The 20853-nt window shown below is 35.7% G+C and overlaps 1 protein-coding gene across 4 annotated transcripts in view; it reads left to right on the top strand.

Moving 5' to 3' along the window:
* The window catches only part of DZIP3 (DAZ interacting zinc finger protein 3), a 122600-nt gene that overhangs the window by 51405 nt on the left and 50342 nt on the right, over positions 1-20853 (top strand). For 3 of the 4 annotated variants that reach the window (XM_060010609.1, XM_060010608.1, XM_060010610.1), the window contains exons 13-17: positions 8096-8172; positions 9835-10452; positions 12322-12354; positions 13430-13599; positions 14378-14422. In XM_060010609.1, the coding sequence (XP_059866592.1) occupies positions 8096-8172; positions 9835-10452; positions 12322-12354; positions 13430-13599; positions 14378-14422 (943 nt within the window). The remainder of the gene's footprint in view (positions 1-8095; positions 8173-9834; positions 10453-12321; positions 12355-13429; positions 13600-14377; positions 14423-20853) is intronic. The other variant, XM_060010611.1, reaches the window with a different exon arrangement.

The raw sequence follows: 20853 nt of genomic DNA on the forward strand, positions 1-20853 counted from the left end.
CCCCCACTTTGTAGACTTTTAAATTCTAAAGCAGGAAAGTAGAAATGTGAATACTTTTCCCTTAAGTATGAAAAGAATCCTTTCCTGAAAACCAAACGTATTTTTCTTAAAGTTATTTAAATTAGACTGTTATGATATAAAAACTTTCTCCTAGCTTTCAAAACTCATTCAAGCCTCCAGGCTTGTCTGACAATTAGAATCATCCTGTTTCTTAGATGAGAAAGCTTTATTGCAGAGGAATATATAATATAAGTTGGGAATTCATAGAGGTGTAGACTGTTGCTATTGAAATTAGAAATTTCAATATAAAACTTATCCTAATCCATTGGTTCTCTTTTCTTCTGTTTAAAATGTCTACCATTTTTTAATCTACCAGTGTTATTACATTGATATCTAAGTTTTCCCTATGAGCTAATGAAACCCAAATCTTTATCTCTGCTGTAGATCTCACTCTTAAAAATCTAGGTCTGTCTACCTGCATGCTAAAAATTTCCATTTTTATTTTTCAAAAAGGTCTATAGTTCAGTATGCCCACAACTAGACTCACAATATTTCTTCCCAGTTACAGTTGCTCTATAACTTTTTTTAGGTCCAATAAATTCAACTCCTTAAATATATTGTACATGCCTCCTTGCTTCTGTCCCTGTGCTAAAGTTATTTATTTAATTTTTTTTAACATCTTTATCGGAGCATAACTGCTTTACAGTGTTGTTAGTTGCTGCTGTATAACAAAGTGAATCAGCTATATGTATGCATATATCCCCATATCTCCTCCCTCTTTTATTTGGAATTCAGAAACAGCTTCTAAACCCGTCTTTTTGTCTCCAGTCTTACCTTTCTTCAGTCTGACTGTTCAAGTCTATTGAACAGTCTGTTCAGCCATCAAAATCACTTTTCTAAAAAAAAATGAAAATATTTCACTTCTCTGCTTGAAAATCTTTCAGAGGCTTCTCATTGCTCTCAATTAAGTTCAGGCTCGTTAGCTTGGCTCTTTAGCCACCTTGGTCCCTGCTGTACTCACTAGTGTCATCTCTCGTCATTCTTTATTTTACTACATATACACCAATTATGCTGAGCTTCTTTTAGTTCTTAAGTGTGCCATCTGTTTTACCTCTAGGACTTGCCTAGAATATGCCACTCCTTTGGTTTTGCCTGGTTAAAACTTCCAGAAAGTCATTTTTACTTTGCATTAGGTGTTTCAATCACATATTCCCTTCACTTCTCCTATTAAAACATTTACTAAGTTCTGTTACACTTTCTAGGCTCTCTTCTCCATTTGACTATAGCCTCCTTGAGGGCAAGAACTTTAACTTGCTTACTGCTATATTGCCTGGCATATAGATGGTACCCAATAAATACATGACAGATGTAGAGATTCTAACTTCCATTATTCTACAATGAGTATGTTACTTTTGTTTGACAGGCAATTAACTTATTTGGAGATGAAATGCGAACCTGTTTTCCTTGGATGGTGGTTCCAGTCTCAATTCAGAACTTCAGCCTTTAGCTGAGCTACTTTGAGTCTGTTCCACACATATGGTTCAGCAGTCAGTCAGAGATGTGGCCGGAAAAAATTGGGGAATCTCTTCTCTGACCTTCCTTTCTGGGATTCCCCCACACTCTTCAGCAGCCATGGTTCCATGGCTTCAATTGTCTGGTTCCTTCAGCCAAGGAGACCTTTGTTTTCTACCATGGTATACTTAGCCTCAGGCTCAAAGCTCTAAAATTGGTGAACTTAATTTCATACATTCTTCTTCTCTTCTCCCCAAGCATATACCCCCTACAGCAGAGTTGGTTTGTTTCTCTGCTCTTTGTGCCTTCAAGGAGTTGCTTTTTGTAATTTGCCTAAGTTTTATAGTTATTTTCTGTGGGAAAACCCTCTGATAATTGGACCTTATTACCAAAAGTGGAAGAGCTACCTCGTGAGGTTTTGTGAATGAATGACAAAAAAGTTTGGTTGTTTTTTAACATTAAAATGCTTTATTGTTATTAAAATATGCATAAATAAAAGCTCACAAAATATAAATGCAGAGTTTAAAACGATATATGAAGCAGACAGTCTTGTGGCTCCACCCATATAGAATTTTTTCAGCACCCCAGAAGCACTCACTGTTCCCCTCTCCCCCAGCTCATCTGCTTCCTAGGTAACTGTCATCCTGACCTTCACAGTAATCATCTCCTTGCTTTCTTGATAAATGTACTAATTATAAATGCATTTCTAAACACTGAATTTTTTATAGGTCAGTTTTTCAGGCTATAGCTCATATACAGTAAAGTTCACTTTTTAAAAATATACGTTTTAAATGATTTTATTTTTATACAGCTGAGTAACCACTACCATGATCAAGAGTATTTCCATCATCCCAAGTTTCTCTAAAATCTCTTACATAGTCATTCCCCCCTCCAACTTCCAAACCGTGGTAACCACCGATATGATTTCTGTTCTGATTAATATTGCTTTTTTCTGACTATCCTCTAGTAGGAAAGCCTTTTGCATCTGGATTTTTTATAACTTAGCATAATGCTTTTGAAATTCATCCTTGTTATTGCATGTATCAGTAGTTCATTTTTGTTTGTTGTTGAGTAGTCTTCCTTTGTATAGATGTACCATAACTTATTTATTCATTTAACAGTTGATGACATTTGAGTTGTTTCTGGTTTTAGGCTGTTATAAATAAAGCTGCTATAAATATTCATGTGTTACTCTTTGTATAGATATATGCTTTCATTTCTCTTGGATAAATTCCTAGGAGCAGGATTGCTGAGTCATATGGTATGTGTTTAATGTTATAAGAAACTGCCAAACTGTTTTCAAAGTAGCTGTACATTTTGTCATTCTCACCAGCATAAGAGAATTCTAGTTTCTCTGCATTCTCTCCAGCACTTGGTATTATCAATTTTAAACATTTCAGCCATGTTAAAAGATGTGTAATGGTATCTTATTGTGGTTTTAATTTGCATTTGCTTAAATTTTCAAAACTATTTTTTAATTTTATATCCTTTGCTATTACATGATAAATCTTAGAAAAACACCTTATAAATTTCTCCAAACTTCTTGCTGAGATTTTGATTGCATTGAATTTGTAGATCAATTTGGGGATGATTTACATCTTAACAATATTGAGACTTCCCATCCGTGAAGATGGTGTATAATTAATTTCACTTAATTGAGTCTTCTTTGATGCCTCTCAGGAATGTTTTGTAGTCTTCTGTGTATATAGTCTTATATGTACAATCTTATAAATATTTTGTTAGATTATCCATGTATATTTGACTTTTTATGTTATTGCAAATGATAATTTTAAAATTTCAATTTCTAGTTATTTGTGTTATACAGAATTGATTTGTGTCGATCTTGTATCCTGTGACTTGATAATTAATAATTTTAATATCGTTTATAGATTCTTTGAGGTTTTCTACTAAAGATCATGTCATCTATACATAATGACAACTTTATTTCTTTTTTTGCAATCTATATGCTTTTTGTTTATTTTCCCTTACTTATTGCATGGTCTAGGTCCTCTAGTACAATGTTGAATACACTTGTGAGAGCAGACATCTTTGCCTTTTCTAGATCTTAGGAAGAAGTCTTCAGTTTTTCACCATTTAGTATGCTCTTAGCTGTAGAATTTTTACAGATACCCTTTTTTAGGTTGAAGAGATTCTTTTTTCATCCTACTTCTCTGAAAATTTTTATCATGAATGGATAGTGAACTAATGCTTTTCTGCATGCATTGAGATGATCATATGGTTTTCTTCTTCTTTAATCTGTTAATATGTTGAATTACATCAATTTATTTTCAAATGTTGAATCAACTTTGCTTTCCAAGAATAAATAGCAATTGGTCATAATCTATTTATTTTTTCATAGTGCTGCTGATCTTTTAATTTCTAGCTTTATTGAGCTATAACTAGCATATAACATTGTCTAGGTTTAAGGTGTACAACATGATGATTTTATATATATGTATATATGAAACAGTTACCACCATAAGTTTAGTTAACACATCCATCACCTCACATAGATTTTTTGTGTGATGGGAACTTTTTTTTTTGCGGTATGTGGGCCTCTCACTGTTGTGGCCTCTCCCGTTGTGGAGCACAGGCTCCAGACGCACAGGCTCAGCGGCCATGGCTCACAGGCCCAGCCGCTCCACGGCATGTGGGATCTTCCCGGACCGGGGCACGAACCCGTGTCCCCTGAATCGGCAGGTGGACTCTCTACCACTGCACCACCAGGGAAGCCCCAATGGGAACTTTTAAGATCTACTTTCTTAACAACTTACAAGTATACAATGTAGCATTATTAACTGTAGTCACATGCTGTACTGTGGACCCCTGGTTTGTACCTTTTGACCCCTTTACCCATTTCCCACACCCCACCCCCACCCCTGGCAACCACCAGTCTACTCTGTTTCTGAGTTCAGGGTTTTTTAGCTCTCACATATAAATGAGATCATACAGTATTTGTCTTTCTCTGTTTGGCTTATTTCACTTAGCATAATGCCTTCCAAGTTCATCCATGTTATCACATATGGCAGGATTTCCTTTTTATGGCTGAATAGTATTCCATGGTATATATATATATGCCACATTTTCTTTATCAATTCATCCATTAACAGACACTTAAGTCGTTTTCCATGTTTTGGCTATTGTAAATAATGCTTCAGTGAACATGGGGGTGTACGTATCTCTTTGAGACAGAGATCATATTTCCTTTGGACATATAATATATACCCAGAAGTGGGATTGCTGGATCAATTCTATTTTTAATTTTTTGAGGAACTTCTATACTGTTTCCCCTAGTGGCTCTATCAACAGGTGTGAGGTAATATCTCGTAGTTTTGATTTGCACTTTTCTGATGATTGGTGATGTTGAGCATCTTTTCCTGTACATGTTGGCCATTTTATATCTTCTTTGGAAAAATGTTTATTCAGGTTCTTCGCCTTTTTTAATTGGATTATTTATTTATTTGCTGTTGAATTGTATGGCTTACTTATATATTTTAGATATTAACCCCTAATCAGATGTATGATTTGCAGATATTTTCTCCTGTTCTGTAGGTTGCCTTTTCATTTTGTTGACTGTTTCTTTCACTGTGCAGAAGCTTTTTAGTTTGATGTAGTCCCACTTATTTATTTTTGCATGTGCTTTTGATATCAAATTAAAAAAATCATTGCCAAGACTGATTTCAAGGCAATGTTGCTTTTCTCTCTACTTTCAAACGTCTCTCTTTGTCTTTTACTTTTGTCAGTTTAATTATAATGCATTTCAATGTAGTCTTTTTCAGGCTCAACCCATTTGTGGTCCTTTGAGCCTTCTGAATCTGGATGTCCATTTCTCACCTTAAGTTTGGGAAAGGGACATTATTTCTTTAAATACTCTTTCCATCCCTTTCTCTTTCTCTTCTCCTTCTGGGATTACCATACTAGTATATTGTTTCTCTTATTGTTGTCCCATACATCCTGTAATCTTTCTTTACTCGTTTCATTCTTTGTTCTTTTTCCACCTCTGATTGGGTAATTTCAAATTATCTGTCTTTGAGTTCACTGATTCTTTCTTTTGCTTGATCAAGTCTGTTGTTGAAGCTCTCTATTGTATTTTTCAGTTCAGTCAGTGTATTCTTCAACTTTAGGACTTCTGAGTTTTTTTTTTTCTTTATGGTTTCTATTTCTTTGTTGACCTTTTAATTTTGTTCATGCATTGTCTTCCTAATTTCAGTTAGTTGTTTGTGTGTTCTTGTAGTTCACTGAACTTCTTTAATAGGATTGTTCTGAATTCTTTGCACTGTCTATAGATCTCCATTTCTTTAGGGTCACTTATAGGAAGTTTATTAGTTTCTTGTGGTGGCATCATATTACCTGATTCTTCATGATCTTTGTATACTTGCATTGGTATCTGCACACTGGAGTACATGGTCTCCACTTGCAGAGTTTACAGGTTTGTTTTGGCAGGGAAGGACCTTCACCAATCAGCTGGTAGCATCTACAGGTAAATAGAACTTCCCATAGGGTTTTCTACTTCTGTGAAGCCACAGTCTGTGCTCTGAGGTTGGGGGTGGGGTGCTGTTGGGTGGGGCTGGTGGCTGGGTTCCATGTTCAAGTGGGGTTGCTAGGTGGGCTCCCAGGTCAAGTTGGGCTGATGGCTATGTTGTGGTCAGGTGGCATTACTAGCTGTGTTCTGTAATCACCTCTGGTTGGGCACATTCACAGTCTTTGCCCTAACTGGGTGTTGTCACCGGATGGATTCTGTGATTGGGCAGGGTTGCAGGCCATGCTCTGCAATTGTTCCTGGTCAGGTGGGGCTTCAAGGTGTGCTTCCTGAGCAGATGGAAACAGTGGCTGGATTCTACATTCAGGTGGGGCCACAGGCCAGGCTTCATGGTCAGATGAGATGTTAAGCTGTACTTTGCAATCAGGCAGGGCCACAGGCTGTGCCCCAAAGTTGGGCAGGACCACAGGCTGGACTTTACAATCAGACAGGTTGTTCATTGTGCTCTGCTCTTGGGTGAGGTATGGCCTTCAGCTGTATCCCACATTTTGGTGGGGCATAAAATGTCAGGGTTGCTGTCTGGATTCCTTGGTGTAATGGGACCAGAGGCTGTCCTCTGATGTTGGGCAGGTTACTGGCTGGGCTCCCTGCTTGAGTGATTACATAGGTAGCATTCAGCAGGGCTGTACCTGGGCTCTGCTGCTGCATTAGGTGTTAGGCTGGGTTCTGCAATTGGAAAGTACCTTAGGTTGGGCTCTGAGGCTACTCAGGGTCACTGTTCTGGCTTCCTGATTATCCAGGGTCAGAGGCTATGCTCAATAGTTAGGTATGGCAACTGGCTTGACTCCCTGCCCAGGCGGGCTGTAGGATGTGCTTCGTGGTTGCTAGGTATATGTGGGCATGCTTCCCAGAGGGGTGAGAGCTCAAATTTGCTCCCTTGTCTGAGTGGGCCATAGTATGTGCTCTGTACCGACTGGCCGTCTATAGCCATATTTCCCAGAGAAGTGGGACTGGAGACTGTGCTTAAGAGTTAGAGGGCTTCCCTGGTGGCACAGTGGTTGAGAGTCTGCCTGACGATGCAGGGGACATGGGTTCGTGCCCCAGTCCGGGAAGATCCCACATGCCACGGAGCAGCTGGGCCCGTGAGCCATGGCCGCTTAGCCTGCGCGTCCAGAGCCTGTGCTCCGCAATGGGGGAGAGGCCACAACAGTGAGAGGCCCGCATACCACAAAAAAAAAAAAAAAAGAGTTAGGCAGAAGTGCGAAATTTTCTCCTTTGCCAGGCAAGCTGTAGGATGTGCTCCATGATTGATATGGCTGAACTGTTTCCCACAGTGCTTTTATCAATTTATCAACTCCCACTTTCAGTGTAGGAGAATTCCTTTTACTCAGTATCTTTGCCAGTACTTTATATTGTTAGAGTTTAAAGTGTTTTCAATGTAGTAGCTGATTAGCAGTGTTATGCTGGTGCTGGACATAAAATCAGTTAACAACAACCACCACCAAACCAACATCTCTGTCCCTTTTTTTTTTTTTTTTGTATTGTTTTCTGTGGCAGAGTTCATTTCAAAGCCAAGCCACAAGTTTTTTCATCTGTTTCATAGCAGCATTTACTTAGTGTTTAGTCTATTTAATGAATTTTGCTACTTTTTCCCTCAATTTTTTTCTAATTATTTGTATTGATGCTATGCCAGTTTCTTTCTTTCTCTTTTAATTACTAGTCATTAAATGAGTTGAGTTTTCTTGGAATAGTTATTGGTAAGAAGATACTGTGGTGGAGGAGGGTCTGGGAGGAGTTCCAGATTTGCTGCCTTTTTACAGTGCAAAGATTTCTTTTTTCCTACTACCAAATAGTCTTCTTGCAAATAAGCTAGTCATGTGATTCTTTTTGTATGAAATCTAGCAATTCTACTTGCCTCCGAATTCTAATGAAAGTGGCAATGCAGGGTTGTTACTGTTGGTGTTTTTTATTTGTTCATTTATTTTTCTCCTTTACTTTTAAGTTATTTCCAGAAGGAAGAGAAGAAAATGCTCACTGACTTAGCCATGCTGATACTAGAAATCTTGACTGACTTTTTTAACCTAATTTTTTTTCCATTTGCAGTTATAAAAAGTTGATGTCTCTGAAAATAGATGATAGCGATATAAGACCGAAGATCAGTTTAAAATTTGGTACAAAAGGTATATTTTACTTTCATATGTCTCCTGTTGAAAACTGTTAAAAATTTTGACTTGCTCTGTAAAGTATCATGCCATTAACAACTGTGTGTTTCTTTGAGTTTGTCATTCGTTGGGCTTGGGTTTACACTAACAAACATCACTTGGTGTAGGCTGGAATTCATGGACAGAAAGATTAGCAGGTGTATGGGTATCACATTACCTTGCATCTACAGAGAGGTTTGCTGGGTTTGGTGCATAGCTGTGACTACACAGATTGAGCTTCAGCTGATGTTCCCTACCAACTCCTCACTTGTTGCATTCCCTGTTAAAAGGGTGAAATGGAAAGAATGAACATTTGGGGCTCAAGGCCAAGTAGTCTAAACTTAGGTGCCAGCTCTTTAGGAGTGTGCTAGGAAATGCCAGCTGCTCAGCACTTGGAGAGCTTAAGGGCTCCTGGACCCATGGAAGAGTAGTCTGGTGGCATTCCTTCTTGCTAGGGAGAATGGATGTCCCTGATCCTAGCCAGCTTCTTATTTGGCAGCCCAGAGAAAGCTCCTTGAGTCATTTGCTTTGTAACCTTGTTTGCCTCCACAGTTTATGTCAAGTATATCAAACAAGAATATTACTTTAAAAATCTTTTGAAACACAGAATCATGAAGGATAAAATAATAAAGTTGTGCTTTATAATAAACACATATTTTATTAGTTTTAAAAATATACCATCATATACCAAATTCTTATTACTTTCTAATTCACCTCAGTCTACTTTCCTCTTTGGGAAGTGCTACTAAACCAGAAAAATATCAAATAGTTCCGTCTCATGCTTTATTCCATTTCATTGATGAAATACCTACTTAATCATTAATTTATTTTTTGAAAGGATAAGAAAAAGAGGTTCATAAGATCAGTGTGTCTCAAACTTTAATATATATTTGAATCATCTGTGATTTTGTTAAAATGTCGGTGCCAATTCAGTATCTCTGGGGTGAGACCTGAGATTCTGTATTTCTAGCAGGCTCCCATGTGGCTGCTGCTGCTGCTGGCCAGTGGACTGTACTTTGAGAAGCAAGGCATTAAATCACTTTATGTTTCTTGCTATAGTTCTGTATTGTCTAATACAGTAGTCACTAGCCATATGTGCTGTTTAAATTTAAACTCGTTAAAATTAGATAAAGTTTCAAACTCAGTTCCTTTGTCAGACAAGCAGCATTTCCACTGTTCAGTGGCTAGTGGACAGTGAAAATCTAAAATATTTTCATCACAAAAAGTTTTACTGGACAATGCTGACTAAGATAAAATATAATTGCCTAAGTAAAGTATAACTGAACACTGGCAGTTACCATTCTTGACAGTCTTCAGAATTTTCAAAGGCTTAATACTTTTATGCCATTTGGTGGCCAAAGCTCATTTATTTGAACAAAACCCTGGATGGTTGAAAGCCTTCTATAGTGATTAGTTTTTGTGATTACTTTTGCTTGGAACATACTGTTTTTGTTTTGACTTTTTGACAGCTAGACAGATAGCAGCATGCCTATTGAGCATTGGCTGTGACAAAGCACTGTACTGTACTTCATTCTTTTGGAATAGTGCCTGTCCTACAGGAGCTTAGGATGTAATGCAAGAAATCACATAGAAAAAGAGCATTAATGTGGAATCTTTTGACTTCTCAAAATTCATTTTCAGATGAAATGCCTATCTTCAAACTTGATTATAATTATTTCTATCATCTGCTTCATATAATTATTGTTTCTGGTACTGACATTGTTCGGCAAATATTTGATGAGGCTATGCCACCCCCTCTTTTGAAAAAAGAGCTTCTTATACACAAGAATGTATTGGAACCCTACTACAACCATCTTTGGACCAATCACCCTTTGGGTGGAGCATGGCATCTGCTTTATCCCCCAAACAAGGAGCTGCCACAGTCCAAACAGTTTGACTTATACCTCCTATTAGCTCTCATAAAACATTTGAATGTGTTCCCTGCACCCAAAAAAGGCTGGAATATGGAACCACCATCTTCTGATCTCTCTAAGTCTGCAGACATCCTGAGGCTGTGCAAATACAGGGATATCCTCCTTAGTGAGATTTTGATGAATGGTCTCACTGAGTCACAATTCAATTCAATTTGGAAAAAAGTTTCAGATATTCTTCTGCGCCTCGGGATGAAGCAAGAAGATATTGACAAAGTGAAGGAGAATCCCATTGAGAATATCTCCCTTGATTACCATCAGCTGTCCATCTACCTAGGCATACCAGTACCAGAAATCATTCAGAGGATGTTATCCTGCTATCAACAAGGTACAAAATAATTATTTACTTAAGCCAGTAAACCTTCACTGAGTGTCTGCTATGTGCCACGTACAGTGATAAGGGTAGGAGATTCAGTGTGCTCACATTCTTGAGAGAATATCCTCATCAAGAAGCCAATAGAAATTACAGTGCTAGAGATGTTTCCAGAATACCATGGGAAATTCTAGCCTAAGAGAATCCAAAAAGGTTTTCTGGAGATAGAATATCTAAGGAGTTGTTAAATGACATGTAAAAGTTAGCCAAGTGAAGAAGATGGAGAAGGATGTTTCAGAAGGAAACAAGAGCAAAGGTATAGAAACATAAAAATATATTATAGTACAAGGAACTAAAAAGTTTGGCAATACTGAGATTAAAGTAGGGGAGAGTTCATAGAATACATTCAAGAGGATTTCTCTTGCCATGTTGAGGAATTTGTGTTTTCAAAAAGGAATTGTTGAATATTTTTAAGTAGAGGAGTTTTATCACTTCTACAAAATTAAGGATGACTAAAACCATGAAATACAGGTACTGAGTATTTCAGGAATGCCCTTTTAGACACCATGAGTGTATGTTTCTCCTTTCTATCAGAACCTTGACTTTTGTTTAAAAGTTTGGTCATAGGTAACTTTAAAAATCAGATAACATTTATGCAAGGTCTAAGGTTGTCTAAGGTTGGCGGTGTCCATTCCCAAACATTATTTGTTGTTATGGGGAAGACTTCAGACCTCCTCCCCACATTCCAGGATAGCTTCTCAGCTGTCATGGTGGAAAGTGGAGTTGAAGCCATGTCAGCATCACTGAAACCCTTGCTGTGTTATTCTAGGTGAATTTTCCTGGTCCCAAATTATTAGTCATACTACCTGGTGAGCAACTGATGATCACAGTGATGCTATTTAAATGTATAACTTTCCAAGCTTCTAGTAATTGTTGACCTGGTCCAGATTTTCTTCAGCTATAATTGCTAGGCCCCAATCCCACTCCTTTTGCTAAGGCTCTGGGATTCCATTGTGTTTTCCTACTTAACCTTTAAGAAAGCTTTCTTTGAACATAAAAGAAGAGAATGCTGAGTTTGATGCTATAAGAAAGTCAGGCAAGCACCCTTGACTTGTAAATTGGCTTATAAATTAGAGACTTTTCTTTTTTACATTTACTCTATTAAGATTTTGAATGACAAAAACTTATGAGAATAAAAATATTTGGGAAAGTGAGTTGAGCAATAAATTCAAGGTATTTCAAACAGTTTTCACTCTGAAAGTCTGACGAGCTTATTGCTCAAGTCCCTTTAATAGAGGCTTTCCTAGTATCTTATATGTCTTCCCTAGTAGTTATTACAGTTTGGTTTTCATTTGTGTATCTGATTATTTGATTAATATCCATTGTCCCCACTAAATCTCTATGATGGTTATCTTTTTTCTCACCATTCAAACTCTAGAGCCTAACACAGCCTGATATATCATAGGTGCTTAATAAATATTAATGGGCAAGGAGAGAGAATGCTCATCAGGATTTTGCTAAAAAAAAGGCTCAAACTTTCAATGGAGGTTTGCTTCATAATTGACAATTACTTCATGAACTTAGACTGTAAACTGTAAAAATTTGCTTCTTGATTTAAAGTGCTTGTGTTCTAAGCATTATCTATTATGAACTATCTTTTTTTTTAAACCTTTCTTTCTCTAAACATGGGTTTATAACCTTTATGTTATAATCTAATTAAGCCTTGTTTAAACTGGATTCATGAGTGAAGCTGGTTATTTTTAGTTATAATATTTATTGGTGCAATGTAAAAAATCTTCTGATTTTTCTTAGTCTCAGTCTGATATTTGTTAGTTACATTACATTTGCAATTATATATCTAATTTTTTTCTTTATGTATCATAGGAATTGCTCTACAGTCAATAACGGGCAGTCAACGTAAGTATGTTTAAAAACCAAATGCCTAAGTGACCTTTCAACCCAGGATAGCTAAGGGGCACCTATAGATTTTTACTTGGTCAGATAAACTGTATGATAAACTGTAATTGTTTGTTATAAGATCGGAAAATTTTATGGTCAGATTACTACTGGTCAGCTGAATCTAGTATGAGCCTTTATTCTGCCTTTGTCTTAGTGCACATGCCCTAGGGTTTACCCTAACAGAGTATTTTAACTTTTGACACACAGGGCACTTCAACAGGCAAAAATGCCTACCTGCTTGCTCTACCTGCTCATATATGCTACTGTTTAGCTTATGTAACTTTTATCTGGTTAACTATCCATTGTTAAGCTATATACTTTTCTGCCAGGTGGTAAGTTGCTAATTTTTTTATTTCCATTTATGTACTGTTGGGTTTTTTAAAATGGAATTCAAATTTTGCAATTAAAATTATACTTAAGAAAGTAACACCATGGGTTTTGTTTGGAGTAAAATTATACTTAAGAAAGTAACACAATGGGTTTTGTTTGGACCATCTGTGACCAGTCACATGAAGTCCACAAGTTTAGGTATTGAATCTCTAGAGCAGTGTCAAGGATCATGGTATCAAGGAAGTCACATAATTGGGGACTGATACCCTTTAATAACCTTTGATTATAAAAAAGAAGAAAAAAGGGAAAAAAAAACATCTAGCTTTTCCTTCTCTTTATGTTTCAGACTTATGCCCTAAAATAATACTAGTTGCAATATTTAATAAGGTCAATGTCAGGATACTCAAAAACTTAGTATTTAGAATTGACTTAAGTTCTACATTATCTGTATCTATAGTCTGCTTAAGATAACAGTCAAGTATCTTAGCATTTGAGTTTATATTGATTGGTTTCAGGCTAGTATATGTACCTGTTATTTGGTCATTGATAAATGGGCATTTTATTTTCATTTAGTATTTGAACAGAGTAAGATGTCTTCTATTTCTGGGGTGGTGTTATGGGGGTAGTAAATATATTCAAAATAGTGATAAGAGGCTAAAATTATATGCATCCAGACTTTGAGTGTTTTGGTTTTAATATTTAGGTATTGAAATAGAAGAGTTACAAAATGAAGAAGAAGAACTAAGTCCACCTCTTATGGAGTACAATATAAATGTGAAATCAATCCCTGAAATACAGTTAGCAGAAATGAATAAAGATGGGGCATCGATACCCAGTGAATCTTCAACAGAATCTATTAAAGATCTCCAGGAAGTATAACTGCTCATTAATATTTGAATTAGAAGAACTTAAGGCTTTTAGCTTGTTGCATGTGCTATTCTTAAAGCCTCCCAGACAATCTTAATTTATATTTATCAAAGTGTTTACACAGAGCTTGAATTGGAATGGTTCTTTTCCCAATACTTTCTTCCATAATCTTTCCTGCCTTAGCCATATATTTTGGCAGCATTTATTGAACACTTATTATGTGCCTGGCACATGTTTCTTCATCCTGAGTGGTAGAATGGATGTGGGAGGTTAACAGAAAGTAGAAGAAAGCATAGTGGGGAATAGAAGGAGAGAGAAAGAAAGAGAAAACAGGGATATTTCAATGCTGTTTACACAGAGGTGGAATTAAAACCATCCAGGATGTATTTCTTTACAGATAAGTGGTAACAGATATTATGTAGTCACTAAATTCTTCCTAGGCTTAATTTTTCATCTAATGGACCTGAATATGTTGATTTTTTTTAAGGTACCTTCCTCCTCTGTTACTCATGCATGCACGTGTGCAAGTGAGGACCTCTGAGCTCTTTTCAGTAGCCTACTTATTGACATTATATGTTGTTCCTTTATACATCAGTGATTTCTCAAGCAGAAAACTGAGATTAAAATTAAGATGAAAATAATTTTCCATAGAATCTAGAAGGAAAGTATGGTCTATATTAGAAGATAAAAGATCCCAGTGGTTAGAGGAAATACATTTTGTAAAGTAATCCATTGTGCAGTTTGAATTGCATATTAAATAAATGATTTATTTCTTATCTATCAGGTTAAGAGCAAACCAAAGAAAAAGAAAAAGACCAAGAATAAAAAGGTAAGAGGCTATATTAGTGTTATAATAGAGGAATGTCTGATTATGAACACTTAGGTTTAATACATTGTTTTACTATTAGTTAGAACTTAAAATTAGTCCAAGTAGACATGTAGCACAAATGACTTATAAATGTTCATAGCTTATTGAATATATGATTGAATATATATATATTGAATATATATATTGAATATATATATATTCAGTATATATATTGAATATATGATTATATATATCATTTTAAAAAAATGCCTACTCTTTTTTTTTTTTTTTACATCTTTATTGTTGCTTTACAATGGTGTGTTAGTTTCTGCTTTATAACAAAGTGAATCAGTTATACATATATTCCCATATCTCTTCCCTCTTGCGTCTCCCTCCCTCCCACCCTCCCTATTCCACCCCTCTAGGTGGTCACAAAGCACCGAGCTGATCTCCCTGTGCTATGCGGCTGCTTCCCACTAGCTATCTATTTTACGTTTGGTAGTGTATATATGTCCATGTCACTCTCTCACTTTGTCACAGCTTACACTTCCCCCTCCCCATATCCTCAAGTCCATTCTCTAGTAGGTCTGTGTCTTTATGTAGGTTCTTCATGACATTTTTATTCTTAAATTCCATATATATGTGTTAGCATACGGTATTTGTCTTTGTCTTTCTGACTTACTTCACTCTGTATGACAGACTGTAGGTCCATCCACCTCATTACAACTAGCTCAATTTCGTTTCTTTTTATGGCTGAGTAATATTCCATTGTATATATGTGCCACATCTTCTTTATCCATTCATCTGATGATGAACACTTAGGCTGCCTACTCTGTTTTAAACACAGCTTCTTTTCATATTTTTACAGATAAGTTCAGAAGCATTTTTCAAAACCTAAGAAATCTTGATTTTCTCCTTTGTGTCTAAGACTCTTCCAACAATGCAGTAATGTACAAAAATGATACAAATCCAAGAAGCTTCTTTATGCCTCTTCCTGTTATTTGAGAGTTGTAAAATGAACAAGTTATGATCTGTAGCGCAGTTTTAGCAAGAAGTCTCTTAATAGCTTGAAAAATTACAAGAGAAAGTCAAGAGTATTTTTTTTATTGGCTTAATTCTTTAAAGTTAAGACTTTATTATTTTAGAGCAGTTTTTTTGGTTTAGAGCAAAATTATGGGGAAGATACAGAGATTTCCCATATACCTCCTGCCCCCACACATGCACAGCCTCTTAACCAACATTCCCCAGCAGAGTGGCACATTTGTTACAATTGAGGGACCTAAATTGATATATCATAATTATCCAAAGTCCATATTTTACATTTTGGTTCACTCTTGTTGTACATTCCTATGGATTTGGACTCAAGATAATTTTTTTATTAAGCATATAGCTAACCGCTATGCTATGTAAACTTTACTGTGAAAAATGTTATTTTCTGGCTTGAAACATATATTTAAAGTCTAGATTATATTATAAACTGAGAATATTTGCCCAACTACAATCTGATAAGTTCATGTTATTAGTCATTTAGAAGTATACACAAACTTCAGTCATAAATGAAATTTTACACAAATGAAAGTAAATTTACAAAATACTTACTGAGGTACAGAACAAAATAAAGATTATTTTATACTCTGATCAGTAAAATATCAATATAATTTTCAAATTTATCAAAAGTTATTTTGAAAATTAATTTTTTAAAATAAATTTTGTTTTTAAAAGACATGAGTACAAATGTTTTTTCTTACTTTTAGACCATTCATATATAATAAAATGCAACCTGATTCATTAGTTTAGCTGCTATTTTTTATTTTTGCCAAAGCATTGGTAAGTCCCAGGTCTAATACTGCATAAGGCTGACCAAGTAAATCTACAGCTATTAGACCACAAATCTAAGCTCCAAGTGTTACAGTGTGTCTCTTCCTTACTTCCAAAAGATTAAAATATGTTAATACTTGGATTCTCAATTTTAGCTAAATGGAAAGCCCCACTTCTATGTCAAATTGAAATTAAATAGGGAATAAACATAAGCAGAAATAATGTAAATGCTACTTAAAATTTATACACTAGTAATATTAAAAAGTTCTTATTAAAGTCAGCAACTATCTAGGAATTTTTTTGTTTTCTTTAAACATCCTAAGTTTACTTCCAATTTATTTTATTAAAAAAATTGAGATACTTTGAAAACAAACTAATTTTATCAAGATAAAATTTCAGCATCAGAAGAGAGATCTTGTATCTTATATCTTTTATCGACATTTGAAGTATAAACCTAAAAAATGCTTAAAATTTTTCATATGACTATTTCATATACAATAGTCCTCCTAGTCATATACTCAATTACTGTTATAGAAGCAAATAATTGTCTAGTATAATGTAAGCAACCAATTATAAAAAGCTGAGTCAATCAAATTCTCTTATCAAGAGTTCTCCTCACGAAAACTTCTAGCATATAGAAGTTTGTGTTATACAGAGTGACTATAAAGTCCTTATGTGTGAAATTATGTCCTCTCTTAATTATTTGATTTTCAGCATGTCTACCTAATAATAGTTGAGGACCTAAAAACACCTATCAGGGATTCTCTGGATGAAGATGATGAAAAAGTAAAATTTGTGTAGCAAATAGAGGGGACAATAAGATAATTTCTGCCTCTTCTAATTAGTATGTATAGAGGTGTAAATAACTCCTTTGAGAGTTCATTAGTTCTTTCTTCCCAATTCCATTCCCTGCTCAGAGGGACTGAGGGTTAGGAATAGAAAAGGAAGGTAAAGCAGATAGCAGAAATATAGAATGCTTTGAGATTGAAACCTTGGGGAAAAAAGAAATATGGCAGGAAATAAATCAGGCTTTTCAAAGTGGATGTCACCTCTAAAGGGAAGTTGCTAGATGCATGTAAGACAGGCATGAAGTTGTCCTGGAAAGAGCTTAAAAGGAATTTTAGAAATACAGGTATCTCACGCTTTTCGAAATTCACTTTACGCCACTTCGTTTTTTATGAAAGACCTGCATTAGTATCTGTTTGTGCTAACCAAAAGAAATCTGAAGAGGATTTTTGCTTATACAAAAAAAAGGTACAGACTAACCTCATTTTATTGCACTTTGCTTTATTGCACTTTGCAGATACTGTAATTTTTACAAATTGAAGGTTTGTGGCAACCCTGCATCAAGCAAGTCTATTGGCACCGTTTTCCCAACAGCATTGACTCACTTTGTGTTTCTGTGTCGCATTTTGGTAATTCTCACATTTCAAACTTTTTCATTATTATTATCTTATTATGGTGATCTGTGATCAGTGATCTTTTTTTTTAGGTATAGTTGATTTACAATATTATATTAGTTTTGAGTATACAACAGTGATTCAAAATTTTTATTGATTATACTCCATTCAAAGTTATTATAAAATATTGGCTATATTCCCTGTGCTGTACAATATATCCTTTTAGTTTATTTATTTTATACATAGTAGTTTGTACATCTTAATCCTCTACCCCTATAATGTCCCTCCCCACTTCCCTCTCCCCATTGGTAACCACTAGTTTGTCTTCTATATCTTTGAGTCTGTTTCTGTTTTGTTATATTTATTCGTTTTATTTTTTAGATTCCAAATATAAATGATACCATATAGCATTTGTCTTTCTCTGTCTGACTTATTTCACTAATCATAATACTCTCTAGGTCCATCCATGTTGTTGCAAATGGTAAAATTTCATTCTTTTTTATGGCTGAGTAGTATTCCATTGTGTATATATACCATATTTTCTTTACCCATTCATCTATTGATGGACGCTTAGGTTGCTTCCATATCTTGGCTAGCATAAATAATGCTTATGAACATTGTGGTGCATGTATCTTTTCAAATTAGTGTTTTTATTTTCTTTGGCTGTACACTCAGGAGTGGAATTGCTGGATCATGTGGTAGTTGTATTTTTGGTTTCTTGAGGAACCTCTGTACTGTTTTCCATAGTGGCTGCACCAATTTCCATTCCTACCAAAGGTGTACAGTGTTCCTTTTCTCCACATCCTTGCTGACATTTGTTAATTGTGGTCTTTTTGATTATAGCCATTTTGACACATGTGAGGTGATATCTCATTGTGGTTTTTTTTTTGCGGTACGCGGGCCTCTCACTGTTGTGGCCTCTCCCGTTGCAGAGCACAGGCTCCGGACGCACAGGCTCAGCGGCCATGGCTCACGGGCCCAGCCACTCCACGGCATGTGGGATCTTCCCAGACTGGGGCACAAATCCGTGTCCCCTGCATCAGCAGGCAGACTCTCAACCACTGCGCCACCAGCGAAGCCCCTCATTGTGGTTTTGATTTGCATTTCTCTGATGATTTGCAATGTTGAGCATCTTTTCATGTGCCTGTTGGCCATCTGTATGTCTTCTGAAGAAAAGTGTCTATTCAGGTCTTCTGTTCATTATTTAATCAGGTTGTTTTTTTTTTTTTTTTTTTAATATTGAGTTGTATGAACTGTCTGTTTTGGATATTAAACTGGTTTTGGTCATATCATTTGCAAATATTTTCTCCCATTCAGTAGGTTTCTTTTCATTTTGTTGATGGTTTCCTTTGCTGTGCAAAAGCTTTTAACTTTAATTAGGTCCCATTTGTTAATTTTTGCTTTTCTTCCCTTTGCCTTAGGAGACAGATCCAGAAAATATATTGCTACAATTTTTGTCAAAGAGTGCTCTGCCTATGTGTTTTTCTAGGGGTTTTATAGTTTCTGGTCCTAAATTTAAGTCTTTAATCCATTTTGAGTTTATTTTTGTATATGGCATGAGAAAATGTTCTAATTTCAGTCTTTTACATGTAGCTGTTCAGCTGTTCCAGCACTACTCATTGAAGAGAATGTCTTTTCCCCATTGCATATTCTTGCCTCCTTTGTCATAGATTACTTGACCGTAAGTGTGTGGGTTTATTCCTGGGTGGCTCTCTATTCTATTCCTTTGATCCATGTGTCTGTTTCTTTGCCAGTACGATACTGTTTTGATTACTGTAGCTTTGTAGTACAGTCTGAAGTCAGGGAGCATGATACCTCCAGCAATGTTTTTCTTTCTCAGGATTGCTTTGGCTATTCAGGGTCTTTGAATTTTCATACAAATTTTAGAATTATTTGTTTTAGTTCTGTGAAAAATGCCATTGGTATTTTGATAGGAATTGCATTGAATCTGTGAATTGCTTTGGGTAGTATAGTCATTTTAACAATATTAATTCTTCCAATCTGTGAACATGGTATATCTACCCATCACTTTGTGTTATCTTCAATTTCTTTCATCAGTATCTTTAGTTTTCCAAGTACAGGCCTTTTACCTCCATGTATTTATTCCTAGGTATTTCATTCTTTTTGATGCAATGGTAAATGGGATTGTTTTCTCAATTTCTCTCTCTGATATTTCTTTGTTAGTGTAGAGAAATGCAACAGATTTCTGTATATTAATTCTGTATCCTGTGACTTTACTGAATTCATTGATGAGCTCTAGTAGTTTTCTAGTGGTGTTTTAGGGTTTTCTATGTATAATATCATGTCATCTGCAAACAGGAACAGTTTTACTACCTCCCTTCCAATTTGGATTATTTTTCTTTCTTTTTCTTGTCTGTGGCTAGGACTTCCAAAATTGTGTTGAATAGAACTAGCAAGAGTGGGCATCATTGTCTTGTTCCTGATGCTTTCAGCTTTTCACCATTGAGTATGATGTTAGCTGTGGACTTATCATATATGGCCTTTATTTTGTTGAGGTATATTCCCTCTGTACCTACTTTGTGGAGAAATTTTATCATAAACGGATGTTGAGTTTTGTCAAAAGCTTTCTTTACATCTATTGGGATGATCATATGATTTTTATTCTTCAGTTTATTAATGTGGTATATCACATTGATTGATTTGTGGATAGTGAACCACCTTTGCATTCCTGGGATAAATCCCACTTGAAGTGATCAGTGATCTTTGGTATTACTATTGTAATTTTTATATTTTGGGTTGCCACAAACCATGCCCATTACAAGATGGCCACCTTAAAAGATAAATGTGTGTATTCTGACTGCTCCACTGACCAGCTATTCCCTCATCTCTCTCCCTCTCCTTGGGTTTTCTTATTCCCTGAGATACAACAATATTGAAAAAGACCAATTAATAACCCTACAAAGGCCTCTAAGTGTTCAAATGAAGGGAAGAGTTGCAGGTCTCTCACTTTGAATCAAGAGCTAGAAATGATTAACCTTAGAGAGGAAGTTATGTTGAAAGCTGGGATAGGCCAAAAGCTAGGCCTGTTGTGCCAAACAGTTAGCCAAGTTGTGAATGCAAAGGAAAAGTTCTTGAAGTAAATTAAAGAGCTACTCCAGTGAACACAGGAATGGTAAGGAAGTGAAACAGCCTTATTGCTGATAAGGAGAAAATTTCAGTATTCTGGATAGAAGATTAAACCAGCCACAACATTGCCTTCAACCAAAGCCTAAT

Source organism: Delphinus delphis, chromosome 4 (genome assembly GCF_949987515.2).
Source record: "Delphinus delphis chromosome 4, mDelDel1.2, whole genome shotgun sequence".
Lineage (NCBI taxonomy): Eukaryota > Metazoa > Chordata > Mammalia > Artiodactyla > Delphinidae > Delphinus > Delphinus delphis.